The sequence below is a fragment of the Acanthaster planci genome, linkage group LG02 (assembly GCF_054643075.1).
Source record: "Acanthaster planci isolate LZ-2023a linkage group LG02, COTS_SCS, whole genome shotgun sequence".
Taxonomy (NCBI): domain Eukaryota; kingdom Metazoa; phylum Echinodermata; class Asteroidea; order Valvatida; family Acanthasteridae; genus Acanthaster; species Acanthaster planci.
This window is the reverse complement of record NC_141778.1, coordinates 26,076,219-26,103,705: the sequence shown is the minus strand read 5'-3', so window position 1 is coordinate 26,103,705 and position 27,487 is coordinate 26,076,219. Positions and strand designations below refer to the sequence as shown.

The window sequence follows — 27,487 nt, the reverse complement described above, 5'->3', positions numbered from 1 at the left end:
AAGCAGCCATTATGAGAAGATTTGGAAGCTAATATCGTATACCGGCTGGAAATAAGACTAAACCAAGGGCTTGCGTTAACCGTCGTTGAACAATTGCCAACCTCGTTTCTATATGAATGTACGTCATTTGTATTAGGCCCGCCAAATCGAAGGGCCGCTTGTGATGTATCCTGGGGAGGAGGAGAACAATTCCAACAGCGCTGGTTTTGATTTCCCGATCATCATGCCATCATACGCAGATAAATGAGTCGCTTTTCATGCTGTTGTTGGTTTTCGTGTTCCGTGTTTTTGCATGGTTTAGGAGATTTCTATGTCAACCTAAGTTCGTTGCGCCTTCAGTGGAAGTTCCCTTGCCTGATCAGCAAAATTCTGTTTGGCTACAGTAAGTACGAAAACTTTTAGGCACTCCCCTCTATACAGTCAGACAGTTACCCGGCCCCCCAGAACTGGCAGAACTGTGGGGTGCGGGGCGGACGTCGAACCCCACAGTTCTGACATGTCTGGGGGTAAAAAATAAGACCACGGTAACATTGTCACTGCTACTGTGGCTGTAGTAGTACAGGTACATGTACTACTAGTAGTAGAAGGCCCCTGAGGCTCTACAGTCGTTTTCTCAGTTCCGGATCGCTTGAAATAATAACCTGCCTCTTTTGTGTTGTTCTTCACTCAGTTCTACATTAGGGGCTTAGACAAGTTCTGCTTGAGGGGTAAAATTTAAACTTCATGTTGTCAGGTTGTACAAAATTTGTTCTTAGAGAATTTCTAGAACACTGTAGAAAAGAAATTTTGGCCAGATTTCTGATTCATACATGTACTTCAATATTTGTGAACATGGTGAACGGCTTGTCATCTGCCATCTGGTCATAAAGGGCATGAAGGGTGCCCATCACTTGTCCCTGTTTCCACTTACATGCCTTAGCCACTTCGCCCCATGTCCACATTGCCCTATTTCAGCTTTGCCTCATTTCAATTTCACCCCACTGAAATCGTTCATTTTTTTTTCTTTTAGTTTAACAGAGGCAGATGCAACAAATAGAAATGTTGACAGTTTGAGTGCCTAGCCAAGTCAGAGGTTCTCTTTCAGACAACTTGCAAAGGCAAGTGGTCAGTGTACATGTACATGGCCTGTTTTCGATCGCAGTTTGCATGTATCATTCACCAAAATCAAATGATGGCCAGTGATGAAGCACATATCATATGGTTTCTGTTCTTGTTTTTAATACCTGGTTCTGTTTCTGAGAGGTACCAGATTGTCATGCTAGAGTAATTCAAACACTGAAATATCTCAAATGAAAGCTTTAAATAGAAGAGAAGGAGGGAGACTTGGGGAAATGTTCATTTTTGTTTCATTTGTTAATCCAACCATGGTGGTAGGAAAACACCATCAACAATGGTATATGTACCCTAATATGAGTTGTGCTCAACTTCATGTAAATTCACAGATTCACGTAATTTGGTGTAGCTTTGCAAATACCGTAGAGGATGAGAGATAAACCCAATGCAACTTTTCCAACTATTCGTTTCACCAACATAGCCAACAGTGAGTGGATGCAATCAAGTTTTCTACATGTATTTAACTCCATGCCCTTTCGGGAACCCCTTTTCGATCGAGCTCACCACTTTTGCACCAACTGGGCGAAGTAGAAATGGAGCAAAGTGGCGTTGGGGTGAAGTGGTGATGTGGTTAGGGGTGACGTGGAAATGGGACGAAGTACATGTACATGTAACTGTAAAGCAGTACAAATCACAGGAGCCAAAAAAATCGACAAAAATTCATACGCAACTGTTATATAGGCCTAAAGTTTTGTATCTAATGTCTGTTTAATCAAAATGACTTAGAATTCCTTTTTTTAAAATGTTGGCAGAAAAGTGAACGCATATATTTTTCCCAGTTTCAGATTGCGTTCAAATGCGTTCAGATTGATTTCAAATTACGTTGTGAACTCAACTACACTTAAGTAGCAGAAATGTATGTGATTGTGATGTAATGGGTTCGTCAACTATGCTGAACCAATTTTCACTAAAAATTAAGAAATTCTTCATTAGAAAATCAGCTTCTTATATTGTTCTGGCTGTGCGGAATGGATTTCTCGCATGGTTACTTTTTATCCATGAAGAAGTTTTTGTCGCGATCCGGAACTGGCTAAACTGATCCATAGAAACACAGAGAACTGTTAAAAGTACTTGCATCCCTGTTGACCAGGCCATAAATATTTGTTATCTTACACGGTTGACAGGGTTGAGTTGTCTTGGCAAACGGTCAAGTTGTCTCACCGGTCGAGTTGTCTAAACAGTTGAGTTGGCAGACGGTCAAGTTAATGTCCAACATCCCCATGGACAACTCATACCAGCATGACACCAACTCTTGCTCTGTGATTGTACCAACTCGTACCTTTGCCGAGTCATACCTTTGTAACTCGTGCCGTGGAGTTTGCTCATGTGGCTTATTAAATAAGCAGTCTATGTTAACAAGAATTTGGTTTTGTTAGTCAGCTACTTTGCTGTTTTTGGCAACATTGCCTTCGGTACAGTGACATCATTTTTCAAATAATACTAGTTTTTTTTTCTCAATTTTAAATTATCATTAAAAAGTATGATTTGTTTCACACAGAACAAAATTAGATACGCCAAATGGACGTGGGCAAGTTGAAGAGTTTGCTCCAGTGGGTGAGTAGGATTTTCAGGTTTCTGTAGCCAGTAGGGACATCACAAGTTACTTCTTGAACTCCACTGTTTACTTCTGGTTTTTAATACCCACCATGGTTTGTGGCACCATACCATCCTTGCAACTGGATTTATCTCTGCTGTCTGTCTGCTGTCTAGACCAATATTTCACCCAAATGTGGACTTTTAGTTTTACGTATCCACATTCAGTGTATGTCTGTGGTCTTCAGGCTCTGTCTTGTATGGAATTTTGAGCAACAGCTTTTCCAGCAATAAACAACTTTTTACTCACCGACAACCAATTTTTGTCTTGCCGTTCATCTCCATGTGAATCAAAAAGCAGTAAATGGTACATGGTAAATCTGTTGCTTCTCGGACCAACCATTTTCTGAAGGGGGTTTACCTGTATAAATATATATATTTGGCTTTGACCAGCAGTGACCGTTACAACAAACACAGTTTGGGGTTTGTTTTTGTCAAAGGTACATGTATCTTGTCACTGTGCACTTCTTGCATCTTAAAGGAAACCAAGTCCAGCTTTACAAAGAAATTCATGATCAAGTTTATACATGTAATGTAGCTTCTAGTTGTGGAAAGTTGAGCCACGCTTGATTTCCCCTCAGGTGAACTCTGTAGGAGTGGGCTCCTGTGTAGAGTCCCTACAACAGCTTCGCGAAGGAACGCATTTCATTGGCATCATCAAAATCATGTAAGCTTTTTAAAATTTGTAATATTTGGATTTAAAAAAGATTCAGCAGGGGTTTTCCCCTCGTGAAAAGTAGTCTTAAAGTTATCCAGTAACATTCTGAAAAGTTTTAGCATTATTTGTCGGCAGTTTCTTTATGTGAAGAAGTTATTACAAATGCTCCAATTTTTGATCTGGCTGTGCTAATTTTTGTTTAACTTTGGTGACTGTCGGAGAGTTATTTTATATTGTCAAGTTTAGAAGATGAAATAGGATTCTGCTTGTTGTAGAAAAGTGTCATTACGGAAATCTGTGTAAGCCCATAGGACCCTTTTTCAATTACCTGTATTCTTGTTTGTTTCTGAGAAAAACTGCTTTGAAGTTTAAATGACTAGTATGTTGAATCAAGCTTACCATTGAATGGCAGCAATGAAGCTGAGGCATGCGCTGAAGCAAGTTCGTGCTTAATGTCAACTTTAGTGCAAACAAAATGAACTCACTTGGGTAATAGCAAGTGCCCCAGTTACAATTGTTGAACATATCAATTGTCGCACTCAGCATCTGTATAATGTGAATTGTGAAGCCACTTTAAGGTCACCTGTACATGCGACTGAGGCTTAACAAATGAATCTCGGTTGTCACAGTTTGTCTGACTAGCTTGTGGTTGAATCTTTCTCTGCATGACTTGTGATGGACCTGGTGTAACTTACCCTCCATGTCCAGTTACAACATTACTCAAAATCTCGTTCAGACTGTCAAACCGTCCAACTACATGTACATGTAGTGGACACCTCATATTCCGCACTTGATGTGCTTAATGCAACCCTGAGGTTTGGTTTAATTTCTGGTTTGTTTTCCTCCCGCCATCCTCTCGCTGACAGCAACGGTGACAGGGGGACGCAGTTTTGTGAGCTGCCGATGCAACGCTTCCGGCTCATCTGTTCTTTCCTCGAGGGTAAGATGGCAGCTGCTGATACAAATCCAGCAGCTCATGCGTTTGTAATGTAATGTAAATTGGTCTGAGTTGACCCCAAAAGAGCTGTTTTTCAGGACCTCCTCCAGCTGTGGGGGAGAGAATTCTGCATCTCCTCCCCCCTCCAGAACTTCTCCTTCACATGACCAGTCTGTATGACACTTGGAAGACCTCAGAAATATAGAAACGTCCTCCCCAAGTGCTCTGCCCAACTTGCTCTAGGGGCACATGCGCCACAGCCCATTTTTTTTTTCACATTCTGCAACCTGGCTCCCATTGACCCCTCCTTTCTTCCTGCTGACAGATCTTGGGGGGGTGTCATGGGGGTCATGGACCCCAAAGAGAAGCCAATTGTTTTTTGGGGTGGGACTTAATGACTTAAAAGCAATTTGGGTCCAAGTTCCCGCGCCTATTTCCTTCTAAAAAAATCGTTAATTGGAAAGGCTGTAAAAGGTTATTTAAAGACATTTTCCAAATTTTTTGGCCCCCAAACCATTTTGGCCCATCCCCCTTCCCGCAAAAATTTGAGTTCTGGATTTGCTGGTGTTCCTGCCCATGGATTCCATAGCATTTCTCCTTCCTATAGTGGCATTTCTCCTTTCTCTCCATGGATTTCTATGGCATTTCTCCGTCCTATAATGGCATTCCTCCTTTCTCCCCATGGATTTCTATAGCATTTCTCCATCCCATAATGGCATTTCTCCTCTCTCTCCATGGATTTCTATGGCATTTCTCCTTCTTCCCTACAGATTTCTATGGCATCTCCCTCCAGCATCACCTTGACCACACTCAGATCATCCAGCAAGGGGACATGGGTGAGCTGGCCAAGGTGACCGCCCTGCTGCTCTGCGCAGCCGTGCAGGGCCCCAAGGTGGACTTCTTCGTGGACATGATCACCAAGCTGGACATGGTGGTGCAGACGCACCTCAAGGAGATTATCGAGGCCATCGTGGCCCACGGCAGTGACGGCAGCCTGCAGTCCAACTTTGCCAGCGTCCTGTACAAGAAGCGTAAGGCCAGTCCTCCTTTCGTAGTATTCCCTCAGTGGTGAAGAAGACAGAAAGAGACTAGAGATTTTTTTGGTCGCACAAGCTGTGAGTGGCCTTAGTAACATCCCCCCACTAAAGGGAAGTTGTTGCTAAGTAAAAACACATCATCTTTTGCTCCTACACCCAGAGGTTAAGCAACTTTGGTACTTTCATGAAGCAATGCCATTTGGGATAAAAGACTAGACATCATACCAACTCAAACACATTTTGTGTGTGATTGTGTTTAAAAGCATCAGGCCACGCTAAAAGGTTTACTGTCCCAAATGGCCTGGGACATTTTGTGCATTCTTTGTGCATTGTTTGTCACAGAATTGGCTCAGTGTCTGAAGGGGGCTATCAGAACTGTGGCTATGTCTGCAGTCAAATTCCGTGCATTGGAAGCTGTTACAAAGCTAGACCTAGCCCTAGATGCAATATCTCCCCTCGATAGGAATCTTTTTCTTTCAGGCAATCCAGGGTGGACTGGTTGGGTTTGTTCCATCATGTACATTTATGTTTTACTGTCTGTTTTGTTTACCTGTATTCTCCAAGAAATGAAAATAAATAAATATTGCATGCAACCTCTGATACACAGTGTTAAACTCAATTTTGTACGCAGGAAATGTGATCAAAGATACAGCTTTATCTGAAACAGTTTCAAGTCCTAACCTAACTTCAATAAATAGTATAATTTCATTCATTTCATGTCATCACTTTTCAGTGAACGAAGAAGTGTGCACGTCCTCCCCTGTTGAGCCGTGCACTCCGCTGGTGCCCAACTGCAAAACACCCAACGCCTTTGGCTACTCACCCGTCAAGGCACTATTCAACACCCCCGGTATGGTCAACAAGGTAAGCAAATAACTCCCCACAGATTGAAGACAGATGGAAGAGTCTGGAACTTGACAGGTGCTTGCGTCAGTGTGCACGTTTCTCTAATACATAAACTTGCAACTACATGTTTACTTGTCTTGTCTGTGTTTTGTGTGTGTGGGTGGGTGTGTTTGTAATTTAATAAGTAATGTTACAAACGGAGGCCAAATCTACAAGCATTGCTTTCACTGGTTACCCCTCTACAGCATCCTTTCTAAAGTGTATTGTAGTATCATTCAATCATATTTATGTATTTATTAAAAGTTTTTTTATCGTGTGTGATTATTAAGCTGTGGAAAATGAAATAAATCTTGAATCTAATGGGATTGTTTAAACTGAGAGCAGACAAGCTGGGCAGCAGGCAATAAACAGCAGCATTTAAAAACCTGAACCTATCAGGACCTTGCTTTTGTAGTAGTGGCTCCACTCCTAGGAATCAAGTGTCCCACGTCTTCAGAAATGTGACATGCTCAAAGACGTTTACAAAAAAGCCCTAGACATTATTCTAGAAGGTGCGTACATCTATTTAAAGCCTGTGGAGTGTTATTTAAATAGTGTGCTACATCACTATTTTTACACAGTTTATACCTCAATTACTCGTTACCAGAAAACTTAACTACGTGTACAATTAATAAGCCATTTGCGAGTTAAATTTGAATAAAATCTGGTACACTGAGTTATCTGATTGCATATAAACATAACAATTTGAATTCCCCAGACTAAAGACACTGTTGCTACACCTTGTGATTCAGGGCAAGCTTTTGCATTGCGACCACCATCTCTGGAATGGACTGGTTCCTCTGTGCCCTTCTTATCCATTGAAAACAGTGTATTGTTGCAAGGCGTCTCTTATGTAACTAAGCAAAAGCTTGCCGAATCACGAGGTATATTGTTATGTTCACGTGAATTTAAAGAACTAAGTGTACCAGATTTGAGTCAAAGTTAACTCGCAAAAGGCTTATTGTTTGGTCAACACAGCTGCCATACCGTTTTGTTCAGTAGACTCAGAAACAAGCAATCTTTTCATTGCTCTTCGAGGGGTTAGCTACTCCTTTCTTTCAGCAATTTGCAAAAAAGTTTTGTTCTCATTTCAGATGAGAGACAGGAGAGTGCTGTATGAAAAGATCAGGAAGTTAGAAACCGAGATTGCCAACGAGAAGGCCATGCGTGCCGACCGTGAACTAGAGATTGTTGAGAAAGATAAGGTCATCGGCGATAAAGGTGATTCTCCAAAGTGCAAGTGCTTTGAGGTTTATGCTACTTCTTTACTGGCAAATCTGCAATGACGTATTCAAAACAAGTTTTAGCATGTGACGGTCATTATCAATTCATGCTGAACCTACCCCAGGCACATTGTCATTGTAGGTTCAAAACACCAAATCTTTTATAACGACAAGGGAGCACAATGACCAAGGACAAGGTACCACGTTGACAAAGTTGGACTTTCACCCTTGGTAGTCTTTTAGTGAGATGGTGGCATTTTGTACAGCGTTGTCACTTTTGACACCCCGACGCAATGTTTGCTGCAACGCCCCTCCATGGCGTGGAATGTTATTTTAACCTAAGCTATATTATGTTGTCCTCGCTTGTGAAGTTTATGCAAGACATGTTTTAAGTTAATTTTTTTTTGTTTTTAGTTTGTCGTGGTCCCTTGTAAATTCACTCATTTCCAATTATTTATTTTTCCAACAGAGGCCAAACTGGCCGATTTTAAGCAGCAAATAACCAACTTGAAAAGGCGATGTGCTGATGCTGACAGCATGCACTCGGCACATGAACAACTCCAGCTAAGTCAAGCACATGTGGAGAGGTACGTTCACTCTGCTCTCAACCAAACCATTCAGTTTTTCAGAGTTAGGCTCGTACAATCAAGTCCAAACAAAAACAACCTGTGTTTCCAGTTGTTTGTCCCCAAATTATACGTAATTGTAATTTTTTCTCCAGCGAAAAACTAAAACAACAAATTTTAAATCAAAGTCCAGCCAGGTAGCCCCGCAAGCCAAATTTTTTTGCGTCAAGTTTGAGGTCACGCAGAGTTGGTCTGAAGGAACATTTTGTACGTGTAATGTGCCAGGTCTTAAATACAGTGGAATGCCGCTATAATGAACACAACGGGGTCCACGCTAAATGTTTGGTACAGCGGTTGTTCGGTATAGCAAAATTAACTGCCGAGCGTTTCGTTGCCATGTGTTATATAGCGCCCTCTCTTGTCTAACTGAAGTGCACCCTCTTTTGATACTTTGATTCGCTGATTTTGTGATGTTTTGGTGTTGCATTCACATTTGAGGTTTCTAGAAATGTATCTGTTAACTATTTTTGTTTTTTATTATATCTTGACTTACATAATCAAGACCAATGCAAGACAAGACATGGGACCCGTCACAAAAGCCAATCACAAGGAACAGGTTGAGCAATGACAAAGCAATGCTTTCGTTGAAGTTCATTTGAATAGCTTGTGACTTGAATTCAGACTGGAGGTCTTGTGTTGGTCTTGATGGTGAAAGGGTCTTGACTACAGTACTTTCCCTGATACGAAGCACTTGTGTTTCGGAGTAATGCAAAAGACAATCAGTTTTTACATGTGTATTTTGTATCGATACTGTCCGTGACTTTAACATGTGCTGATGCAGACTGGAGAGGAGGTTATCAGAACTAGAGTCCATGCGAGCAGAGAACACTCATCTTGAGAATCAGGTTCAACATTTGTTGGACGAGAACAGAGGGCTTGAGACAAAAGTAAGTCTGTAGCTTTAGTTGGTGTCACTGAATCTGATTGTGAAACCCATACAGTTTGAAACCCATCACTGGATATAGCTCACCCGGGGCTAAGCTCCACGCGCTTATGCTGCATGGTCAAATCCTATGTCTGTTACGGGCGTTGTCTCGTCACTTTTTGTCTGCTGTTACTTGTGGCCCAGCTTGTGATGGACTTGTGATTTGGCTGATTTGACTGATTTCACTTGCCAATGGATTCATAATTTCCTTAGTCGTGCATCTTGTAAGTTGACTCATACTTCAAGTTATAATTTGACTTGGCATTAACTTTTGATGTGAGTTGCGAATCGACTTGTGATTTACTGATCTCTGACTTGTCATTTGGATTATTATCAGCTTTTGAACTGATATTTTTTATGTTTTTACTAGACACTGATTCATGATTTGGCTTGCACATGACTTGGAGATCCGACTTCATTGGCTCAAAACTGTCACTCTAGACAATATTGGAACAAGTTAAACAGATCTGTAAAACTTAAGATTTCCTGTGTCATGTCTGGGAAAATTCCGCTGGTGTGACTTGTCTCCATTTTGGGTTTTTTGTCACATGGAAAAAATTATTGTCTCTTGCAACAGGTATGCATGTACCATTCCTTGAAACAAGACAGAGACCACCTGAAAGCAAGCTTGAAGGAAGCCGAGCGACACGTGGCTGAGCTACAGAATGCGAAGGCCGTTCAGTCAGCAGAGCTGCAGTCGTTGAACAGCGCCAATGCAGAGATCCGCTCCATGCTGGACCAACAGCGCCAGCTGGTCACTGAGCAAAAGGAGAGGATTTCAGAGCTGGAAGAGCAAGAGCTCGGTGAGAGAAAATCTCATTGTTGATTCCCGTAGCCACGGTCTTCATGCAAAAGCGTGTATTTTCAGGCATGCAACTTTTCCTCGGATCAGCTGATTTCTTCGTTTTCACTTCACACTCCTGCCAATGGAAATTGAAAAACACTGCCTTGTTAAGATAAGAATTTCCTTGATTTTGGTCGAAGTCCAAGCTGCATGCCTGTTTATTAACCAGTTCCAAAGTCCAATGCAGTAGACAGAGAACTCTGCCGTGTGCTACCAACAATGCATGCGGTCATGTCCATTGGTAAGGGCAGATGGACGGAAATAGGTGGTTGAAGGGAACCAACTGGATATCATGATTTAATGCGATCTGATTTTCCAAATCTCATCATAAAGATGTGAACCGTTTGAATTGCTCTGTACTTTGTATTGTTTGAATTGCAGTGACATTGTTCCAACATTTTTCATTTGCAGCAAGCAGCGACAGAGGCGAAACATTGGATATCATCCCAGAGCGTCGCCTTGGAGAGGTGGTAGACCAGCTGAATCAAGCAAGGGAAGAGGTGGGTCAACAGCAGGGTTATTGTCCTCCTACGGGTCACACTCTTTCCTAGTTTTCACCTTTCTTCCTATTTTTCCTCCTGTTTTCTTCCCATCCTTACTTTGAGGCTCTCCCTACTTTTGCTGTCGCCACTGTCTTATGGACGGCCGATATTGACAGGCCTGGGAAAAAAAAGTCCAGTTTATTTTGTCCTCCAGAAGTCTTGCTTTTGTGCCGTTGTATCGAAAACTTTGATCCTACTTTTCTCGTTTTTTATCGGTATCGCATGCAGTTCCGGGCTTGCATAGGCCCTGCGAGTGCACCTTGACCTTTGCATGGTGAACGAGGCTGCAGTCGTCGTAATAGTTTGTACTGTAAAGTTGATAAAAGAGATTGTAGAGTTTGGAGAAATATAGGTTTAAGAAGTCGTGGTTCCAGTTTTGTCTGAGGTTGGATTGCTGTGGCAAATAAGGTGGTGCTGGAAATGGGCTCCCATACATGTAGCCACAGCTTCACGCACTGTCTGCATTTGCCTACCTACATGTAACTCTATTGTGTAAAAGCCTACACCTACATGTAGGTCTCTTGACCCAGAATTCCAGTGCGGCCTGATATCCTATGGAAACACACATTTTTCCAATTGACTCTATTCTCTCTTTTTTTTCATATTTACCTTTTCTCTTTTCAGATGAAGCAGATGGCGGAATCGTACGAACGATCAAAAATTGAATGTGAGTTGATGTTTACTTCATGTATATTAAATATACAAAGTCTTTGTTGAACCATTTGCAGATGGAATGCCACAATCAGTGAACTGGAAATATTTTAGCCTAAAATGTTGGCTTTTAAAACACAAGGTCACAGTCAGTTTTCGACAACTGTGCGGTAACGTCATTATGGCTCAGTCTTTTGATGTAAACTTTCAAGTTGTATCAATCCCCCAGAATAATGGCAGCCGGGCTCTGCCCTCGGCAATTTTGAAATATCCTCCAAAGACCTGATGGATTTTGGGAGGATCTGAGAAATCTTGGAGGTGTTCGGTTGATTTGTAACGATGGGAACCTCTTGCCCGAATGAGCTCCATGCCTGAAGTACAGTATTTGCTTCTAAGGGCTTGTAAATAACTGGTGACTTGGGGCTCAAAACGTCAACAGCGTCAAATGGGGCATGGACTGTTTGCAGCTATCAAAAATATCAACCGACCAAATTTATTGAGCCAAAATCCTACTTGAAATATGATCATAGCACTAAGCTCCCGGTGAATGTTTAGCATGAGATTATTTTGAAAGCAGCATGTTGTTAGAAGAAATCCACATCCAGAAATATCTCAAGTGAAGCGATGTTGCCCTGCTGCACTCTGATTTGTAATTGGGCAGATTCGTACATGGAGACAAGTTCATTGCTAGGACGTACACGTGGTGCTTACCATGAATCTTGTGATATCAGCATCATGTAGTTCCAACTGACTGATGGAGAATACTGTCTAAATGCTGTTACGAGAGGGCTGCTTCATGTAATGGAAATTTGGAAACAAGCTATAAGACTCTCAAAATGTACGCCATTGACAGAGCTCAGACTTTCAACAGTCTTCCAAACTTTAACAGCTGCCTCAAGATTAGGAGCATTTCTTGTTTGCTTGAAAAAATCCTAAGGACAAGTGGTCTACTTTTCTTTTATATCAAATATCTATACAGACCAGCAAACTCTGACTGCTCAAATCGACACGGCGCGAGAAGAGGGGAACAAGGTACTCCTGAGTTATGAGTTTTGTTTATAAATTTTGCAATTCCTCAATTAGATGAAGAGTTTTGAGTATTTTGCCTGCATCCTTGAGATGGTTTAAGATTCATTCATGTGAGTATGGTCATTTTGTCGTTTCTTGAATTGATGAATTTTCTTTCTTATGCTTCAGCGCTATGAGCAACTGGAGAAGTCGGCTGCCTCAAAAATCAACTCCCTTCTGGGTGAACTAAACAGTCAGGCGGTACAAAAGGCTGCTGCGGAACGTAAAATGGAAGGGTTGTGCCAGAGCGTCAACATCTTAACCAACACCGAGAAACGCCTGACCCAGGAAGTCTCGAAAGCTGGGGAAGAAAAAGCAGTGCTCCAGGAACAGGTTGATCAACTACAAGCGGCGGTCACGTCCGCAGAAGAAAGGTACCAGAGTGCAGAGGAGGCTAGCAAGAAGATCGCCGCCCAGCTCCGAGAACTGGATCACCAGAAACGGTAAGTATGCCAGCCTGACGGAGAATTCTAAATCCAGTCTTCAGGACTTCAAAAGTTGGCAGTCGGTGCAGTAATGAAATGCAAATGCGTGTTTGGTGACCTAGCACAGCAAAGCTTAAAAAGTTGAAAATGGTTCGGCTTTTGGCAGATATTGCTTCAAATAATTCTTGACATCAAGTTCAGGGTAGAATTTGTGTTGCAGTTTGCTCTGTCACTTGTTTTCTTTGGTCTTTAGAGCAGCTTGCAAATATAGTCTCACAATTCTCGGAAAGACTAAGCATGCATTGATCAAAACTGCACTGAAATGTTTACGTCCGCAGCTTACATCAAGAGGAAGGAGAGATGCTGCAGAAGCAGGTTGACCAACAACAAGCCACAATCAAACATCTGACGGCAACAGAGGAAATGCGTCAGCGCGAAGAAGAGGCCATCAAGAGGACCATGGCCCAGCTACAGCTGGAAATGGATAACCAGACACGGTAAACGTGCCAACCTGTATGAGAATTTTACATTCCTCCCGGATGGTTTAATAATTTACACGCGGCACGAAAAAAATTGAACCATTTTAACCTTGTGGCAAATTTGGCTACAGAAACTTTCTTGACAGAGTATGCATTTTAAATACATTTTCCCCTTTGTTCTTCAGAACAATCGAGTATCATTTAACCAAACTCAAAATTGCTGGCCAACAAGTTCATGAACAGAACAGACATACCATGGATTGATTCTTCCATTAAGCCGTTGAAGAGCAAAATAAAGAATTCATGCGCTGGCATGTTTCCATCGACAGGTTGCATCAAGAAGATAGATCCCTACTTCAGAAGCAGGTTGACCAACTACAAGCGACAGTCGAGCATCAAAGATCCGTAGAAGAAAGACTTCAGAGTGCGGAGGAGGCCAACAGGAAGATGGCTGCCCAGCACCAGGGGGAACGCGATCACCAGACACAGTAAATATACCAGCCTGACCGAGAATTCCACATGCCTGTGCAGTAGTTTACACGCTGTGCAAACAAATGGACACATTATGGGCTGTTTGGCAAATTCAGCTACAAGTGCCTCTCGACGGAGTACCAGCTTGCTTGCTTCCCATTTGTTCTCGAGTCTTACCTAAATGGGGTCACAAAGTTTGTTCAATAAGTTCGTTAATAGAGAGACCATACATTGATCGCATGGTTATAAAGTAAAAAGTCATTATTAACCAAAAAATGCGCTTAAATTTTCATATCAACAGATTGCATCAAGAAGAAAAATCCCTCCTTCAAAAGCAGGTCGACCAACTACAAGTGGCAATTGAGAATCAAAGATCTGTCGAAGAAAGACTTCAGAGTGCACAGGAGGCCAGCAAGAAGATTGCAGCCCAGCTTCAGCAGGAACTGGATCACCACAAACGGTAAGCATGCCAAGCCTGACTGAGAATTCCACATGCCTGTTCAATAGTTTACACTCTGTGCAAACAAATGGACACATTATGAGCTTTTTTGACAAATTAAGCTACAAGTGCTTCTCGACGGAGTACCAGCTTGCCTGCTTTCCATCTGTTCTCGAGTCTTACCTAAATGGGGTCACGAAGTTTGTTCAACCAGTTCGTTAACCCTAACACTCCTCAGTCCTCCAACAGGTGAAGGATTGAGGAGTGTTAGGGTTAATATACAGACCATACATTGATCACGTTGCATAAACTGAAAAGTCTTTAACAAAAAATGCCCTCAAATTTTCATATCAACAGGTTGCATCAAGAAGAAAAATCCCTCCTTCAAAAGCAGGTCGACCAACTACAAGTGGCAATTGAGAATCAAAGATCCATAGAAGAAAGACTTCAGAGTGCAGAGGGGGCCAGCAAAAAGATGGCTGCCAAACTTCAGCAGGAACTGGATAACCAGAAACGGTAACTATACCAGCGTGGTTGAGAATCCTTCCTCACTCATTCCTCAAAACTAGTTTAGTTGTTCAAAGTATTTTGATCGAGAAATCAAACCTAAAGGTGATTATTATGACATTGCACTGCAAACCTAAAAGTTAGTCACATATCAATTTTAACAAAGTTGGCAGCACAACCCTCGTAACATCAAATTATGTCCAGGTTAGAATTCATGTTCATATTCGAACCATATAGCAAGTTTCATTTTTTTTCTGCAGTCTATACAAACTTTTAAATCCAATCTAAACCTTCCAAATATTGTCCAGTGAGTTCTTGGAACTGTCGGGCAGAATGATTGTTGCATTATGCTGCAAAGGGCAAATTTGTTGAAAACAAGTTCTTGGAACTGTTGGGTAGAATGTTTGTTGCATTACGCTGCAAAGGGCAAATTTGTTGAAAACAAGTTCTTGAAACTGTTGGGTAGAATGATTGTTGCATTACGCTGCAAAGGGCAAATTTGTTGAAAACAAGTTCTTGGAACTGTTGGGTAGAATGATTGTTGCATTATGCTGTAAAGGGCAAATTTGTTGAAAACAAGTTCTTGAAACTGTTGGGTAGAATGATTGTTGCATTACGCTGCAAAGGGCAAATTTGTTGAAAACAAGTTATTGAAACTGTTGGGTAGAATGATTGTTGCATTACGCTGCAAAGGGCAAATTTGTTGAAAACAAGTTCTTGAAACTGTTGGGTAGAATGATTGTTGCATTACGCTGCAAAGGGCAAATTTGTTGAAAACAAGTTCTTGGAACTGTTGGGTAGAATGATTGTCGCATCATGCTGTAAAGGGCAAATTTGTTGAAAATGCTCTGAAATATTTTCATCAACAGATTACATCAAGAAGAAAAGGCCTTGCTAGAGAAGCAGATTGGCCAACAACAAGCGACAATTGAGAATCTGACATTAACTGACGAAAGGCATCAAAGTGAAGAAGAGGCCGGCAAGAAGATTGCCACTCGGCTCCGTGTGGAACTGAATAACCAGAAACGGTAAACATACCAGCCTGACTGTGAATTTCTCATTTAGTCTTCAACGCTTGTTGAAACAGATCACGATGAAAACATTAATTAAACACAGCTGTGAATTAGTGACATTATACAGCTAAGCTGCAAAAGTTGGTCACATTTCAAATTTCTGGCAAATTGACAGTAAACACCTCTTAACGTCTAAATAATGTTTAGGTTAGTATTTCTGTTCGTAATTGACCTACCCATGATTTCCCATTTTTTAAATTTGTTTTTCAGAAACTTTTAAAGTCCAACTTAAGCTTGCCAATTTTTCCAACAATTCATTAGACAGAATGAGCATAGAGTGATGATTGCATTATGCTATGAGGGGCAAATTCATGAAAAAATTGCACTGAAATGCTCACATCAACAGGTTACACCAAGAAGAAAAATGCCTACTCCAAAAGCAGGTGGACCAACTGCAAGCGACAGTCGAGCAGCAAAGATCCGTCGAAGGAAGACTTCAGAGCGCAGAGGAGGCCAGCAAGATGATTGCCGCCCAGCTCCAGCTGGAACTTGATAACCAGAAACGGTAAATATACCAGCAAGACTCAGAATTCACCATTTAGTCCTCAAGGTTTGTTTGATTGTTCATTCTTAGCGAAAGTCATTAAAAGCTGTTCTAAAATGTTCATATCACAGGTTACATCAAGAAGAAAAGTCCATGCTTCAGAAGCAGATTGAGCAACTACGAGCTACAGTTGAGAATCAAAGGTCTGTGGAAGAAAAACTTCGGAGTGCAGAGGAGGCCAGCAAGACGATTGCAGCTCAGCTCCAGTTGGAACTAGATAGCCACAAACGGTAAACATGCCAGCCTGACTAAATCTTCCCAGGTCTGCCCTCAAGGCTGGTTATTTAGTTCACTTTCAATGGATAGAATTAAACGCAAATTTTTTTTCAATGCTCTGATATGTTCATACCAACAGATTACATCAAGAACAAGCCTTACTTCAGAAGCAGGTCGAGCAACAACAAGCAACAATCGAAACTTTGACATCAACTGAAGAAAGGCGTCAAAGCGAAGAAGAAGCCAGCAAGAAGATTGCCCGCCAACTGCAATTGGAACTGGAAAACACGAAACGGTAAATATGCTGCTCTGATTGGGAACTCCATATCCGGTTTTCAAAGCTGGTGTAGCTCTTCAAGCCGATTCAGGCTTTGGAAGTTTGATGTCGAATTCTCTGTCAGGCAGGCATATGTGTGTGGTTTCTGGTTACTGTACATGCAAAAATCCACTTCAGTTGCAGGGTTGTGACATCGTGCAGGCAAATCTACAAATGTTGAACACATGTCATCACCAGGTGGCAAATTTGACCACAAATGCTTCTTGACAGAGCTCAAACTTTCAGTTTTTCCCTTGGTTGTGGAAATTTTGATTCGTTTGTAAAAATTGAAATGTTCACATCAACAGGTTACATCAAGAAGAAAATCGCCTACTCCAAACGCAGGTTGACCAACTACAAATGACAGTTGAGCAGCACAGATCCGTAGAGGGAAGACTTCAGAGTGCAAAGGAGGCCAACAAGAAGATGGCTGCCCAGCACCAGATGGAACTAGACAACCAGAAACGGTAAATATATAAATGGTGAATATGTTTCATGCCATGATTATTGCTCTATGCTATTAAGGCAGATTCGTTGAAATTCTCGGAAATGTTCATATCGACAGATTACATCAAGAAGAAAAGGCCTTGCTAGAGAAGCAGGTTGACCGACAACGAGCGGCAATTGAGAGTCTGACATCCACTGGAGAAAGGCGTCAAAGTGAAGAAGAAGCCAGCAAGAAACTTGCCTGCCAACTGCAGTTGGAACTGGATGACCAGAAACGGTAAAATGCTGGTCTAATGGAGAAGACCAGTTTAGTTATCCAATCCAATTAGTCAATCCAGTGCAAGTAAGAATTTATGACGTTGCGCTCGCAAATCTACAAACATTGAACCCATTTTACATGTTGGTAAACTTGGGTGCAAGTGCTTCTTGATTGCAGACATCAATTTTTTCCCTCGGTTTCTGGCAACTTTGGGCCCCCACCTAAAAAAAAAGCTCGCAAATTTATCAAAAATGCTCTTGAACAAACTTGGAGCATGCAGTACTTATTTTCCGTAAGTGGGGAATTCTTTGAAAATCACAGAAATGTTCATACTGCTAGGTTACATCAAGAAGAGAAATCCACACTTATGGAACAAGTGGCCCAACTACAAATGACGATTGAGAATCAAAGATCTGTAGAAGAGAGACTTCAGACTGCAGGAGAGGCCAGCAAGAAGATCACTGCTGAGCTTCAGCGGGAGCTGGATCACCAGAAACGGTATAAAATAATATGCCGGCCTGAAAAAGAATTTTTCATTCAGTCATCAAGGCTGGTGAAATAGTGCAAAGTCAAAGGTGTGGCACTGTGCTGGAAACCTGCTAAAGTTGGTCACATTTCAACCTTTGGCAAATTTGGCAACATGAAGCATCAATATCATGTATGGGTGGGAATTGGTGTTCATATTTGAAGTACGTGCGATGTTCCTGTTTCCTCAGTCTTTAGAATCATTTAGTCCAACCTAAAACTTGCAACTTTTGTCCAAGTTCTGGGACAGGCCAAGCTTACAGTGATTAACGCGTCATGCCGAGAAGGGATTTTTTTTAATGCTCTGCTATGGTCATACCAACAGATTACATCAAGAAGAAAAAATTTTGCTCCTGAAGGAGATTGACCAAGAACGATCGACAATCGAGAATCTGACATGCACTGGAGATAGGCGTCAAAGTGAAGAAGAGGCCAGCAAGAAACTTGCCCACCAACTGCGGTTGGAACTGGGTAACATGAAACGGTAAATATGCCGCTCTGACTGGGAACTCTTCACAACCGGTTCTCGAAACCAGCTTAGCTTTCAAAGTTGGTTTATGCTACATGGAAAAATCCAATGCAAATTTTAAATTTGTGTCATTGTGCATGCAAATCTATAAAAGTTTAACACATCTCGCCTAGTGGCAAATTTGGTTGTAAATGTTTCCTTACAGTCTACAAATTGTAACTTTTTCTTTCTTGGTTTCCAGAACCTTTGAGTTCCACCTAAAGAAGCGCATAAATTTTGTCGACCAAGTTCTTGAAAATGACATTGAGCGTACAGTGATCATAGCATTATGCTGCAAATGACTGGTCTGTTGTAAAAAAATGAAATGTTCACATCAACAGGGTACATCAAGAAGAAAAATGCCTACTCCGAAAGCAGGTGGACCAACTACAAGTGACAGTCGAGCAGCAAAGATCCGTAGAAGGAAGACTTCAGAGCGCAGAGGAGGCCAGCAAGACGATTGCCGCCCAGCTCCAGCTGGAACTTGATAACCAGAAACGGTAAATATACCAGCAAGACTCAGAATACCCCAATTAGTCCTCAAGGCTTGTTGGAGAGTTCATTCTTAGCAGAAAAAGTAATCATGAAGGCGAAAGTAAAGAAATTGACTGCGCACTGCAAACCCGCTTCAGTTGGTCACATTTCAGCTTACAGCAATTTTGGCAGACGAAACCTCTTGTTGTCAAATTCGTGTTTAGATTAGAGTTGTGTTCATTTTCAAACTACATATAAAAAAGTCCAACGTAAAGTTTGCAAAGTTTGTTAAGCAAGTTCTTTGACAGACTAAGCATACACTCACTTTGCCTCGAAGGGCAAATTCATTCAAACTGCTCTAAAACATTCACAACCCAGGTTACATCAAGAAGAAAAATCCATCCTTCAGAATCGGGTTGACCAACTACAAACGACAATCGAGAATCAAAGATTCGTGGAAGGAAAACTTCGGAGTGCAGAGGAAGCCAGCAAGAAGACGGCTGCTGTGCTTCAACGAGAACTGGATAACCAGGAACGGTACATATGCCAGCCTGACTCCGGCACCAATCCTTCAAGACGGGTTTAATAGTTTGCACTCAGCGTAGAATCAAACAGAAATGTCAATTCTACTATCACTTTGCATACATTTCGGCTACTGGCAAATTGCGTCATCCGTTTTTTTACATAAAATCTGCGTCCATATTGTCATTTTTATCCGCATTCGACTTGTTTGTCAGACAAGCTCTTGGACAGATTGAGCATACGGGGGGGTGATTGCATGTTGCCATTGTGGGCCAACTCACCTTTAAAAAGTGTACCGAAATGTGCCATATCTGCAGCTTACGCCAAGAGGAAAGAGAGGCATTCCAGAAGGAGGTTGAGCACCAGACGGAAGAGTTTGCCTCCCTGGAAGCTCGGATGGGATTTGAGATGGACGGCAAGATGAAGGAGATAGAGATACTGCTGGAGGAGGTAGGTGGCAACCAATCAGAATCCTGGTTGGAAACTCATTCATCCCCCAGCCAAGCAACTGATGGTTTTTTTGCAAGATTTGAAAAATATTTGTTTTATTAGTATATAATGTGCATCCTTAATACGTGATTTTTATGTCCCCAAAGTTAAGGTTGATGATAGTCTTCCATTGTTTCAACTTTCCTCCCTTTACCAGCTGGATCACACTAAACGCCTCTTGGAGGCTGGCCGGGCGAGTGCCCCTCCTCCCCCACTCATGGCAGAGCCGCTCCCGGCAGACGCCAGCATGGACAGCTTGGACGACGGGGAGCTCCGCCTGGCCGAGCTGGAGGCCGGCTCCAGGGCCAGCGTGGCCTCCAACGCCAGCCTGGCCTCCAACGCCTCGGCTGCCAGCGGCCGGTCCGTGGGCAGCAACAAATCTCAGTGTGAGTGCAGTGATTTTTTTTTTTATCCAAAGGAAAACAATCCAAACAGGAAGAGTAGCTCAGCCTCTCCATGCTGGAAGATGTGTGAAAATGATTCTGCAGTCTCTACTTAAAGTAATTCCGCATCATCTGTTCCATCACGAGCTGACAATGAACTGTCATATCGTGTGTGCAAAGTCTGTGGACGGTACGTCGCCTTACGGTGCACCAAAACTATCCCACACGTCACTTCATGGTGAAACCGGCGACATTTTCCCTCCGTATCTTTGACGATGGATCTTTATGGCAAATTTCAGATTGTATATGAATCAAGGTCCCACAGCAGTAGATGAGATCAGGGGTTAAGGCCTGCTTGTTTCTGTGAGCAATGATAAATTGCAGACACAACGCCCAAATAATCCATTTATTTTATTTATTTATTTCATTTCTCAGGATATCCAGGTTAAAACATTACACACACAAGAAAACAAATAAGATTTGGACAGAAATCCTGTACATTGTTGAATAGCATGAAGGGTAAATTGGCCCCTTTGCCGTGTGTTAAAGGTCCATAGTGACATCACGCTGACCGCAAGAATCTAATCAGCTTCCGAAGGATCATCTGAAAGGAAAAACTTCTTGTTGGGCTTTCCAATCTTATCAGATGAAAAACAAATATTAACATAGAATGGTTCAAAGTTTTTTTATAAATTTAAGTAACAGCAAAAGAAGAATAGAATTTAAAATTTGAAAATTTTAAAATTTAAAAAATTAACAAATGATTAAAAAAAAAATTCATGTCTCCACCAGCGAAAGATTTTTTGCTAGGAATTCCCTTATCGTGAATGCAGTACCCGGCAAAACAATCATGTCTCAGCCTTGTGATTAGAGCACAAAAATGCATGGTTGTAAGCCAATATTTCTTGCTTACTTATAAAATATGGTAACTATCAGCGCAGAGGTTTCTGCTATACTAAGCAGAATTGCTTTGCTCACTGCAAGCAGAGCGATGTATTTTATGCCCTTATTGATGATGCTGATGCTTTGTTACAGGCACATACACCATCGAGATACACAGCCGCCTAAGCACGCGCAGTAACAGTTCCCTGAGCACCAGCCAGATAACCACCACAGAACAGACCACCACCAGGCAGCAGTCCCTGACGGCCAGCCGGCAGTCCCTGGCAGCCAGTCAGCAGTCCCTGGCCTCCAACCAACTGCACCTGTCCAGGACCAGCCACCTGTCGGACAGCCTGAATTTGAGCCACCTGGGGCCCCTCTCTGCCTCCAGGGTCAGTGCGGTGGGGGACAGCAACCTCCCCGACCAGGTCTCGCAGACCATCGACGAACTCAGCACGGACCCTTTCAAGGCTCGCTCGCTGCGGGCCTCCATGAGGCAGGCGAAGATCAGTCGCCGGACCACAGGTAAGAGGGGGGGGATCGGGAGGTGTTGCATGTGGGGTAGTGGCCTAATTATCAATGTGTAGTAATGCTGCTTGAAATGGCCCAATTACTGATTGGGCCATCAGCACCTACTTATGAGTTAACACTTATTCTCGTGCATTGATATTCAAGTGTGACGTTCCTTACATTGGACGTCATGGAAACTGATGTGTGCTAGCCAGCCTCAAAATCTATATAAAAAAATACGAACCAATTCATTATTCCAGCTGATTTCACATGCACAAAATAAGGCATGCCTCAGCTTGTTTGAGATCATCAATATGTTGGGGCAATCAGATTTTCAGAGATGTTCCTAAAAAACCTGTTAATAACCCCCTGTAAGTCGTCCTTTTGGAAGTTTGGCGTGCATCGACAGAACTCTTATCCTGAAAGGCCATGCCTCACTGAAATAAGCTTGCTGGAGACATGTTTAGACTCATCCCTATTCTGGCTGTTTCTGCTCCTCCTTTTTTGTCAGGCCGTGCCGGCTTCTGCCTCGTGGGAGCCTGTGAGGAGGAGCCTGAGGCCTTCGACTGGGACCGGCTGGCTGAGCTCCAGCGTCGCAACACGCTCTGCCGCCCTCACCTCCAGACCTCCTACCCGGTGGAGACGCAGACCCGCCCACCAGCCGAGATCACCGAGGACGGACTGAAGCTGGGCGCCACTGTGCGGGAGGGAACCGGGGAAGAAAAACCAGTGACGCGTAGCACGACTCGGAAACGGAAGAGTGGAGATCTCCCTCAACCAAGTGCACCGCCCAAGGTTTGTGATGAGTCAATACCCCCCTTCTCAAATTGGTGACTCATCTCAACGAAATGAGGCCCCGTGTGTCTATACAAGCTCTCGAAAATGTCATGTACACTGAAAGGTAGTAGAAGCATGAACAATTGGAATTGTCCAACATTTCAGCATGGCGAGTTTTGCCTCAAGGATAACTATATTTGCACAGGTTGATTGAATCATCACTTCCAAGAGGTGCTAATTTCAATTTTGTTTTGCCTTCTGCTAGAGTAATGTGCAGCTTTTCCTTGAAAGGTTATGGTGAAAAAGAAATCTTTGAAAGTACTGAATATGTATTGAATGATAAATTATGTATGCAAACGGCAGATCCAAATATGCAAAGACTGCTTCTACCAGTTAAACAAATCAAATTGCTGTACGACTGTCACGATGTCATTGTTTCTTTACACCCTCCAAACAGATGAAACCTTCCAGCTCCCAGCACAGCATGCCCCCACCTCCCCCACCGGAAGATAAGCATTCGGCTTCGGAGCAGAATACGAAGGCATCAAAAAGCCAGCAGACCAAGGTGAGGGGCCGTGTTAGAATTAGCTCGGCCAGATTTTGCAAGTGCCGACCAGTCAGACCAATATGCCGCAGATGTGTTGAGTGGTGTTTCTCGCACTCCAAGGCAATGCCGCGGGGGGAGTATGTTGAATCGTTGCCGAAGCACGATCTTCGTGATGAATGTTTCGGTCCTAGATGGAGTCCTTGGTGGAATCCTTTTTGGGTTTTTCATTACATGGTATTGCAAGGGTTTTCCTAGAGCATGATTTTCCAGCGAGTGGACTTTCCCGGAAGTGCATGTTAATTTTCTGACCAGAAATGTCAATTCTTGGCGTTGACAGAATTAATTGTGCGCTTTTTTTTTTTTGTAGACCACAAATAACAGCAGTCGACTGCAGCGATCGGGAATTCTCCGAGCCAGCACCAAGTCAAACAAGAGCCAGAAACCAGCAGCCAGGACAGGCAAGGCCCCTCAGGTAGGCACAGCCCAACTGCGATTGGCCGTGGGATACCAGAACTAAAGTTTTAAAAAGAAGTAAATCCGAGATCTGCTGAATCATTATGTTCGGTCCGTTTTGTTGTCAAGTCCATATTGAAGTAAGCCACGGGCCCTTTCACAAAACCAGTGTGAATATCTTTTGAACTTTCTTGGGATTGGGGATATGAGGACATATGATGGGCATGTAGAGACTTGTGAAGGATATATTAGGACATTTGATGGATATGAGAGGACGTGTGATGGACTCAACAGCATTCAGTAGAATTTCCCTTTCTATCAAGTGGTGACTTGGAACCACTTGGTAAAATGTCAGATTTTTTCAAAAATGAAGCGTGGAAGGTTGTCAGATGGATCATATATGATTTTGTGAATATTTTCTGTCATTCCCAATAGGAGAGCGAGAATCGTCGGGAGAGTATTGCATTCAGCATCGGCTTCTCACCTAAGCCGCAGCTCAAGCGGCGAGCCAATCGGGCGACAGTGGCCAAGAAGGCGGCCAACAGCCCCAAAGCGCAGGCCGCGTTGCCAACAATCACCCCCAGCAAGAAATCCAAAAGGGTAGGTGTGCCAATGGCTCTAATCTGAAGGGCACAATGTGGCACCCCAATTCCATGGCTCTCTGGTACAGAGCTTCCATCCCCAAAATAACCAACCCAAGTGATTGTTAAGAATCGGGCCGGCTCAAAGAAGATGATCACACTAAACTGCATGTGATCTGAATTTTCTTGGCGGCTGAAAATGATTACAGATTGTCATTCCCAAAGATGCGTTGAGTGAGACATCTTTTCAAGGAGACACTTTCCAGCTTGCAGTTTTGGAAGGATTGACACAGGTGAAGATGGTTGAGCCGAGTATGCTGCATTTTTATATAGGACTCGATGTCCTTTGAAAGTTTCTAGTACAAAGAATGTGCAGGTTTCCTGCGGCCTGGAAAAGTCATGGAAAATCGTTTTCCATGAAAAGTCATGGTCTGGAAAGTCATGGAATTTTGTAAAAATAATTGAAATCATGGAAAAGTCATGGAATTTTTCTAACACTGATTTCTATTATCAGAAATAAGTACATAAAATGCGGGATTTTATTCGCAACTTCAAAAGTCCAAAGAGTTCAAAAAATTGCAATTATTGGGTCATGGATTTTCATAATTTGGTCACTGAAAACTCATGGAAAAGTCATGGAATTTAATTGTCTTTTAGGTGCAGGATCCCTGACGGTGCCATTGCACTGCTGAAACCCCCCGGAATTAACATTTCACCGTCTTATTATTTTATTGGTCGTTTTTTTTTTTTCAATCATCCACAGAGGTCAATCGCCAAATGGTTGGGAAAGTAACTTTCCTCTTTGTCGATGAAGATGCCATGCAACACCTCCCCTAAACGTCAAGCATCTCCAAGAGAAGAGGTTTCCTTCTTGCATTGGAAATCAGGCAAAATAAGCAGCTAAACAAAAAGTCCACTTTCCGAAAAAAAATCTGTTGGGAGCTTTGAGACCTTTGTGACGACCCGTGAGCAAGTCTGGTCGTGGGTCATGGGTCAGTCGTCAACATTCCTGAAAAATCCATAACTTCATTTACTGGACGTTTACACCCACATGAATGACTGTCTGATGGTTACTCTAATCTGACAGGCAATCTCCATTATGCCCAAGTATTGCAGCCAGGCCTGCTGCCCAGTAAAGAGAGCCCAGATTGTGCGGTGTTGCATAATTTCCTTTGTTCCCCAAATTGACCCAGTATGCTGCTGAATGGCAGCAGTGTCTTTACATATGCGGCCAGATTAGCATGCAGCAGTGCTGTATCGCTCATCGCTGCAGTGCTGGAGCGCTGATAACCCGCGGGTACTGAATGCCACAAACAGTGGTATGCTGTTTCAAAACAATGACAGATTACCTCCAGAATGCCAGCGATCTGTGCTGAAAATATTTGGGCAATTCCCAGCAGCTCGGTTCCGAGTAGGCTCAGCTGCTTTGTCTGATTTCGGACACCCCGGCTCTGCATACAAACCCAAGGTCTTCGGGTACCGGGAACCCCAGCACCGAGTGGTTAACTAATGTAAACTAACGATCAAGTATTCTCCTTTATTTTTGGCTCGATACCTTTCATTTGAGTAATTTGTATGTCCTGCTGCCTATTCCTCTGCACATAATTTTTTTTTTTCTTTTCAGGTCAGTTATGTTTGAAATCATGTAAATCTGGTTTGTAAATATTACAGCTGATAGAATTATTTTGAAGAGGAAAGAATTCATTTGCGTGATGACAATGAAACTAAAGAACTTCAGAGCCATTTCACCTTCATTTTTCCAGTAATGTTTAGAGTGTGTATTTTTGGATGCATATTTATGGTGAAGGGGTAGCTGAATGAGAGATGTAAATACTGAGTGATGTATCAATATACAAAGAAATGCACAATTTCTGTTGAATGGGTGAAAGACTTACAGCTAGAGGGCAAACATAATCAACCTCTGATGTGCAGATGATCAGACACTTAGCGTATCACATATTTGAAATTGATTTGATTAGAGCTCCGCAAAAAAAAGTCAGCTGTTTCCCAGGGTTGTTGTATTTCATGGCCTGGCATGTCGCTCTTAAAGACAAGCAGAAAGTGGTTACCAGAGTCTTTTTCTTGAAATCTTTTCAAGTAGTGCTGACTTCTTTTTTTTTCCCCCAAGATCTGAATGTTAATGACAAGCCAAGAATTGTAGCTGTCCAGTGTGGTGGAGTGGATCTTTTGTATTTCAGTGATTGGCTTCTAGTGACACACAAGACACTTTGTTATTTGTTTTACAGAACTATTTAGGTACTTTCAGTTCAGTTTTTATAGAGGTAAAAGTTTTGCTGTAAAGATGGTAAACAATTGTGTTCAAATTTTGCTCGTCGTGATTGTATATGGACTTTTCAACCTGTTTGATTATGTTAATTGGATTAAGCCTTTTTAAAAATCCTGTAGGATATTTTTGGTCTCACGGTGTTTGCCTGTCAAGGGATGTAACAACTTGCTCGTTTTTAAACACAAATTAGCCACATAAGATTGAAAGGTGCAGTGGTGGAAATTGTGTTACTGTTTGAGTTTTTGGTTAGAATGTAAAGTAAATTTTACTTAAGCAGAGTTGATCAGTTCTTTGATGACCTGGAGCTGGTCCCATAGAGCCAAAGTAAACTCAGACATGATCTGTTCAGTGGTTACCAGCTAGAAGTAGCATGCAGTGTGTATCGTCAGTGATTGGTTAGCCACTGACTGAAGCAACAGAGCTCGGTAGCTCCTTTTTTTAGGATTCTGATTCAAAAAATCTGAGGTTAAAAGAAAGGAGAGAATTTCCATGTAAATAGTTTGTGCTTGCAGCTTTGGGGGTGGTCTTAGGAATTTACAGAGGGAAAAATCAGCATGAGAGGTTCCTTTGCTCGATTTTAACTTGTACATAGTTTGCCAATCACTTGACTATCATTGTGTAAAGTGCCAAATAGGCCTGACTGACGAGGGCATTTTTGACAAGCACACTATTGTCTGATAGGATCTCCTGCTTTTGAGACAGTGCCAGCTGTTGTTTCACATTACAAAACAATTCACAAAGTAATGGAAAACTTTCAGAGCTTATCCACTTTAAGAAAAGAATTAAACATTTTTGCACAAAGTCAAGATATTACCGTCTAGATATGAATAGGAAGAAAAGTTTTCTTTTGTGTAGATTTGTTACTTTTTATATGTTGTGGTTCTTTGTTTTAAGAAATTTAAGCACTGCTTGAAAAAAGACTTGGCTTTGTTGCAGTGCATTGTCTTTTTTCAAAGTTCTTTTCTCCAATGAAATTTATTTTAAAAAAATGGACAAAATACGGCATGAATAACCGTGCAAAAAATGACTTCAGATCAGTAATAACAAGTGAACTGTAATTTCATATAACTTAATCCAAGGCCATTTCAACAAAGACTTATTTTGCAGGGCAGGTCACAAATAGGGGAAAAAGGACTGCTTGGAGGTAGGCTGACATTATACTTTCAGTCTCAGTGCCATGTCACATGCACCATTGACCATGTGTATTCCTTTTGTCAGGAACAAAATAAAGCTCTTTTTTTGAAACTGCTGATCATTCCACATCAACAAAA

At 42.2% G+C, this 27,487-nt stretch overlaps 1 protein-coding gene across 3 annotated transcripts; it reads left to right on the top strand.

Annotated features, from left to right (window-relative positions):
* Positions 1 to 161: 161 nt before the first annotated feature.
* LOC110975933 (uncharacterized) lies at positions 162 to 27,487 on the top strand. 3 transcript variants are annotated; one of them, XM_022228814.2, is made up of 36 exons: positions 163 to 382; positions 2,612 to 2,667; positions 3,288 to 3,373; positions 4,231 to 4,304; positions 5,072 to 5,332; positions 6,072 to 6,202; positions 7,318 to 7,444; positions 7,916 to 8,033; positions 8,854 to 8,959; positions 9,575 to 9,800; positions 10,253 to 10,341; positions 11,008 to 11,050; positions 12,014 to 12,066; positions 12,232 to 12,545; positions 12,866 to 13,024; positions 13,336 to 13,494; positions 13,779 to 13,937; positions 14,274 to 14,432; positions 15,293 to 15,451; positions 15,843 to 16,001; positions 16,112 to 16,270; positions 16,396 to 16,551; positions 16,881 to 17,039; positions 17,138 to 17,296; positions 17,618 to 17,776; positions 18,129 to 18,287; positions 18,653 to 18,811; positions 19,164 to 19,322; positions 19,625 to 19,757; positions 19,954 to 20,182; positions 21,215 to 21,586; positions 22,083 to 22,366; positions 22,806 to 22,913; positions 23,263 to 23,367; positions 23,784 to 23,948; positions 24,693 to 27,487. In XM_022228814.2, exons 2-36 carry the CDS (start codon positions 2,632 to 2,634, stop codon positions 24,720 to 24,722), a joined length of 5,313 nt encoding a protein of 1,770 aa, XP_022084506.2. In that variant the 5' UTR covers positions 163 to 382; positions 2,612 to 2,631; the 3' UTR covers positions 24,723 to 27,487. The 3 variants fall into 3 exon arrangements, with proteins under 3 accessions (XP_086989639.1, XP_086989640.1, XP_022084506.2); XM_087133513.1 differs by lacking the exon at positions 17,618 to 17,776 and having other exon boundaries at positions 162 to 382; XM_087133514.1 differs by lacking the exon at positions 19,164 to 19,322 and having other exon boundaries at positions 162 to 382.

Bases quoted from the DNA above. Each gene is read 5' to 3' on its own strand.
- LOC110975933 (XM_022228814.2), top strand. From the start codon at position 2,632: ATGGACGTGGGCAAGTTGAAGAGTTTGCTCCAGTGG. The intron at 8,034-8,853 runs GTACGTTCACTC...GTGCTGATGCAG, and splicing joins AGTCAAGCACATGTGGAGAG to ACTGGAGAGGAGGTTATCAG. The intron at 16,552-16,880 runs GTAAATATGCTG...TCACATCAACAG, and splicing joins GAACTGGAAAACACGAAACG to GTTACATCAAGAAGAAAATC.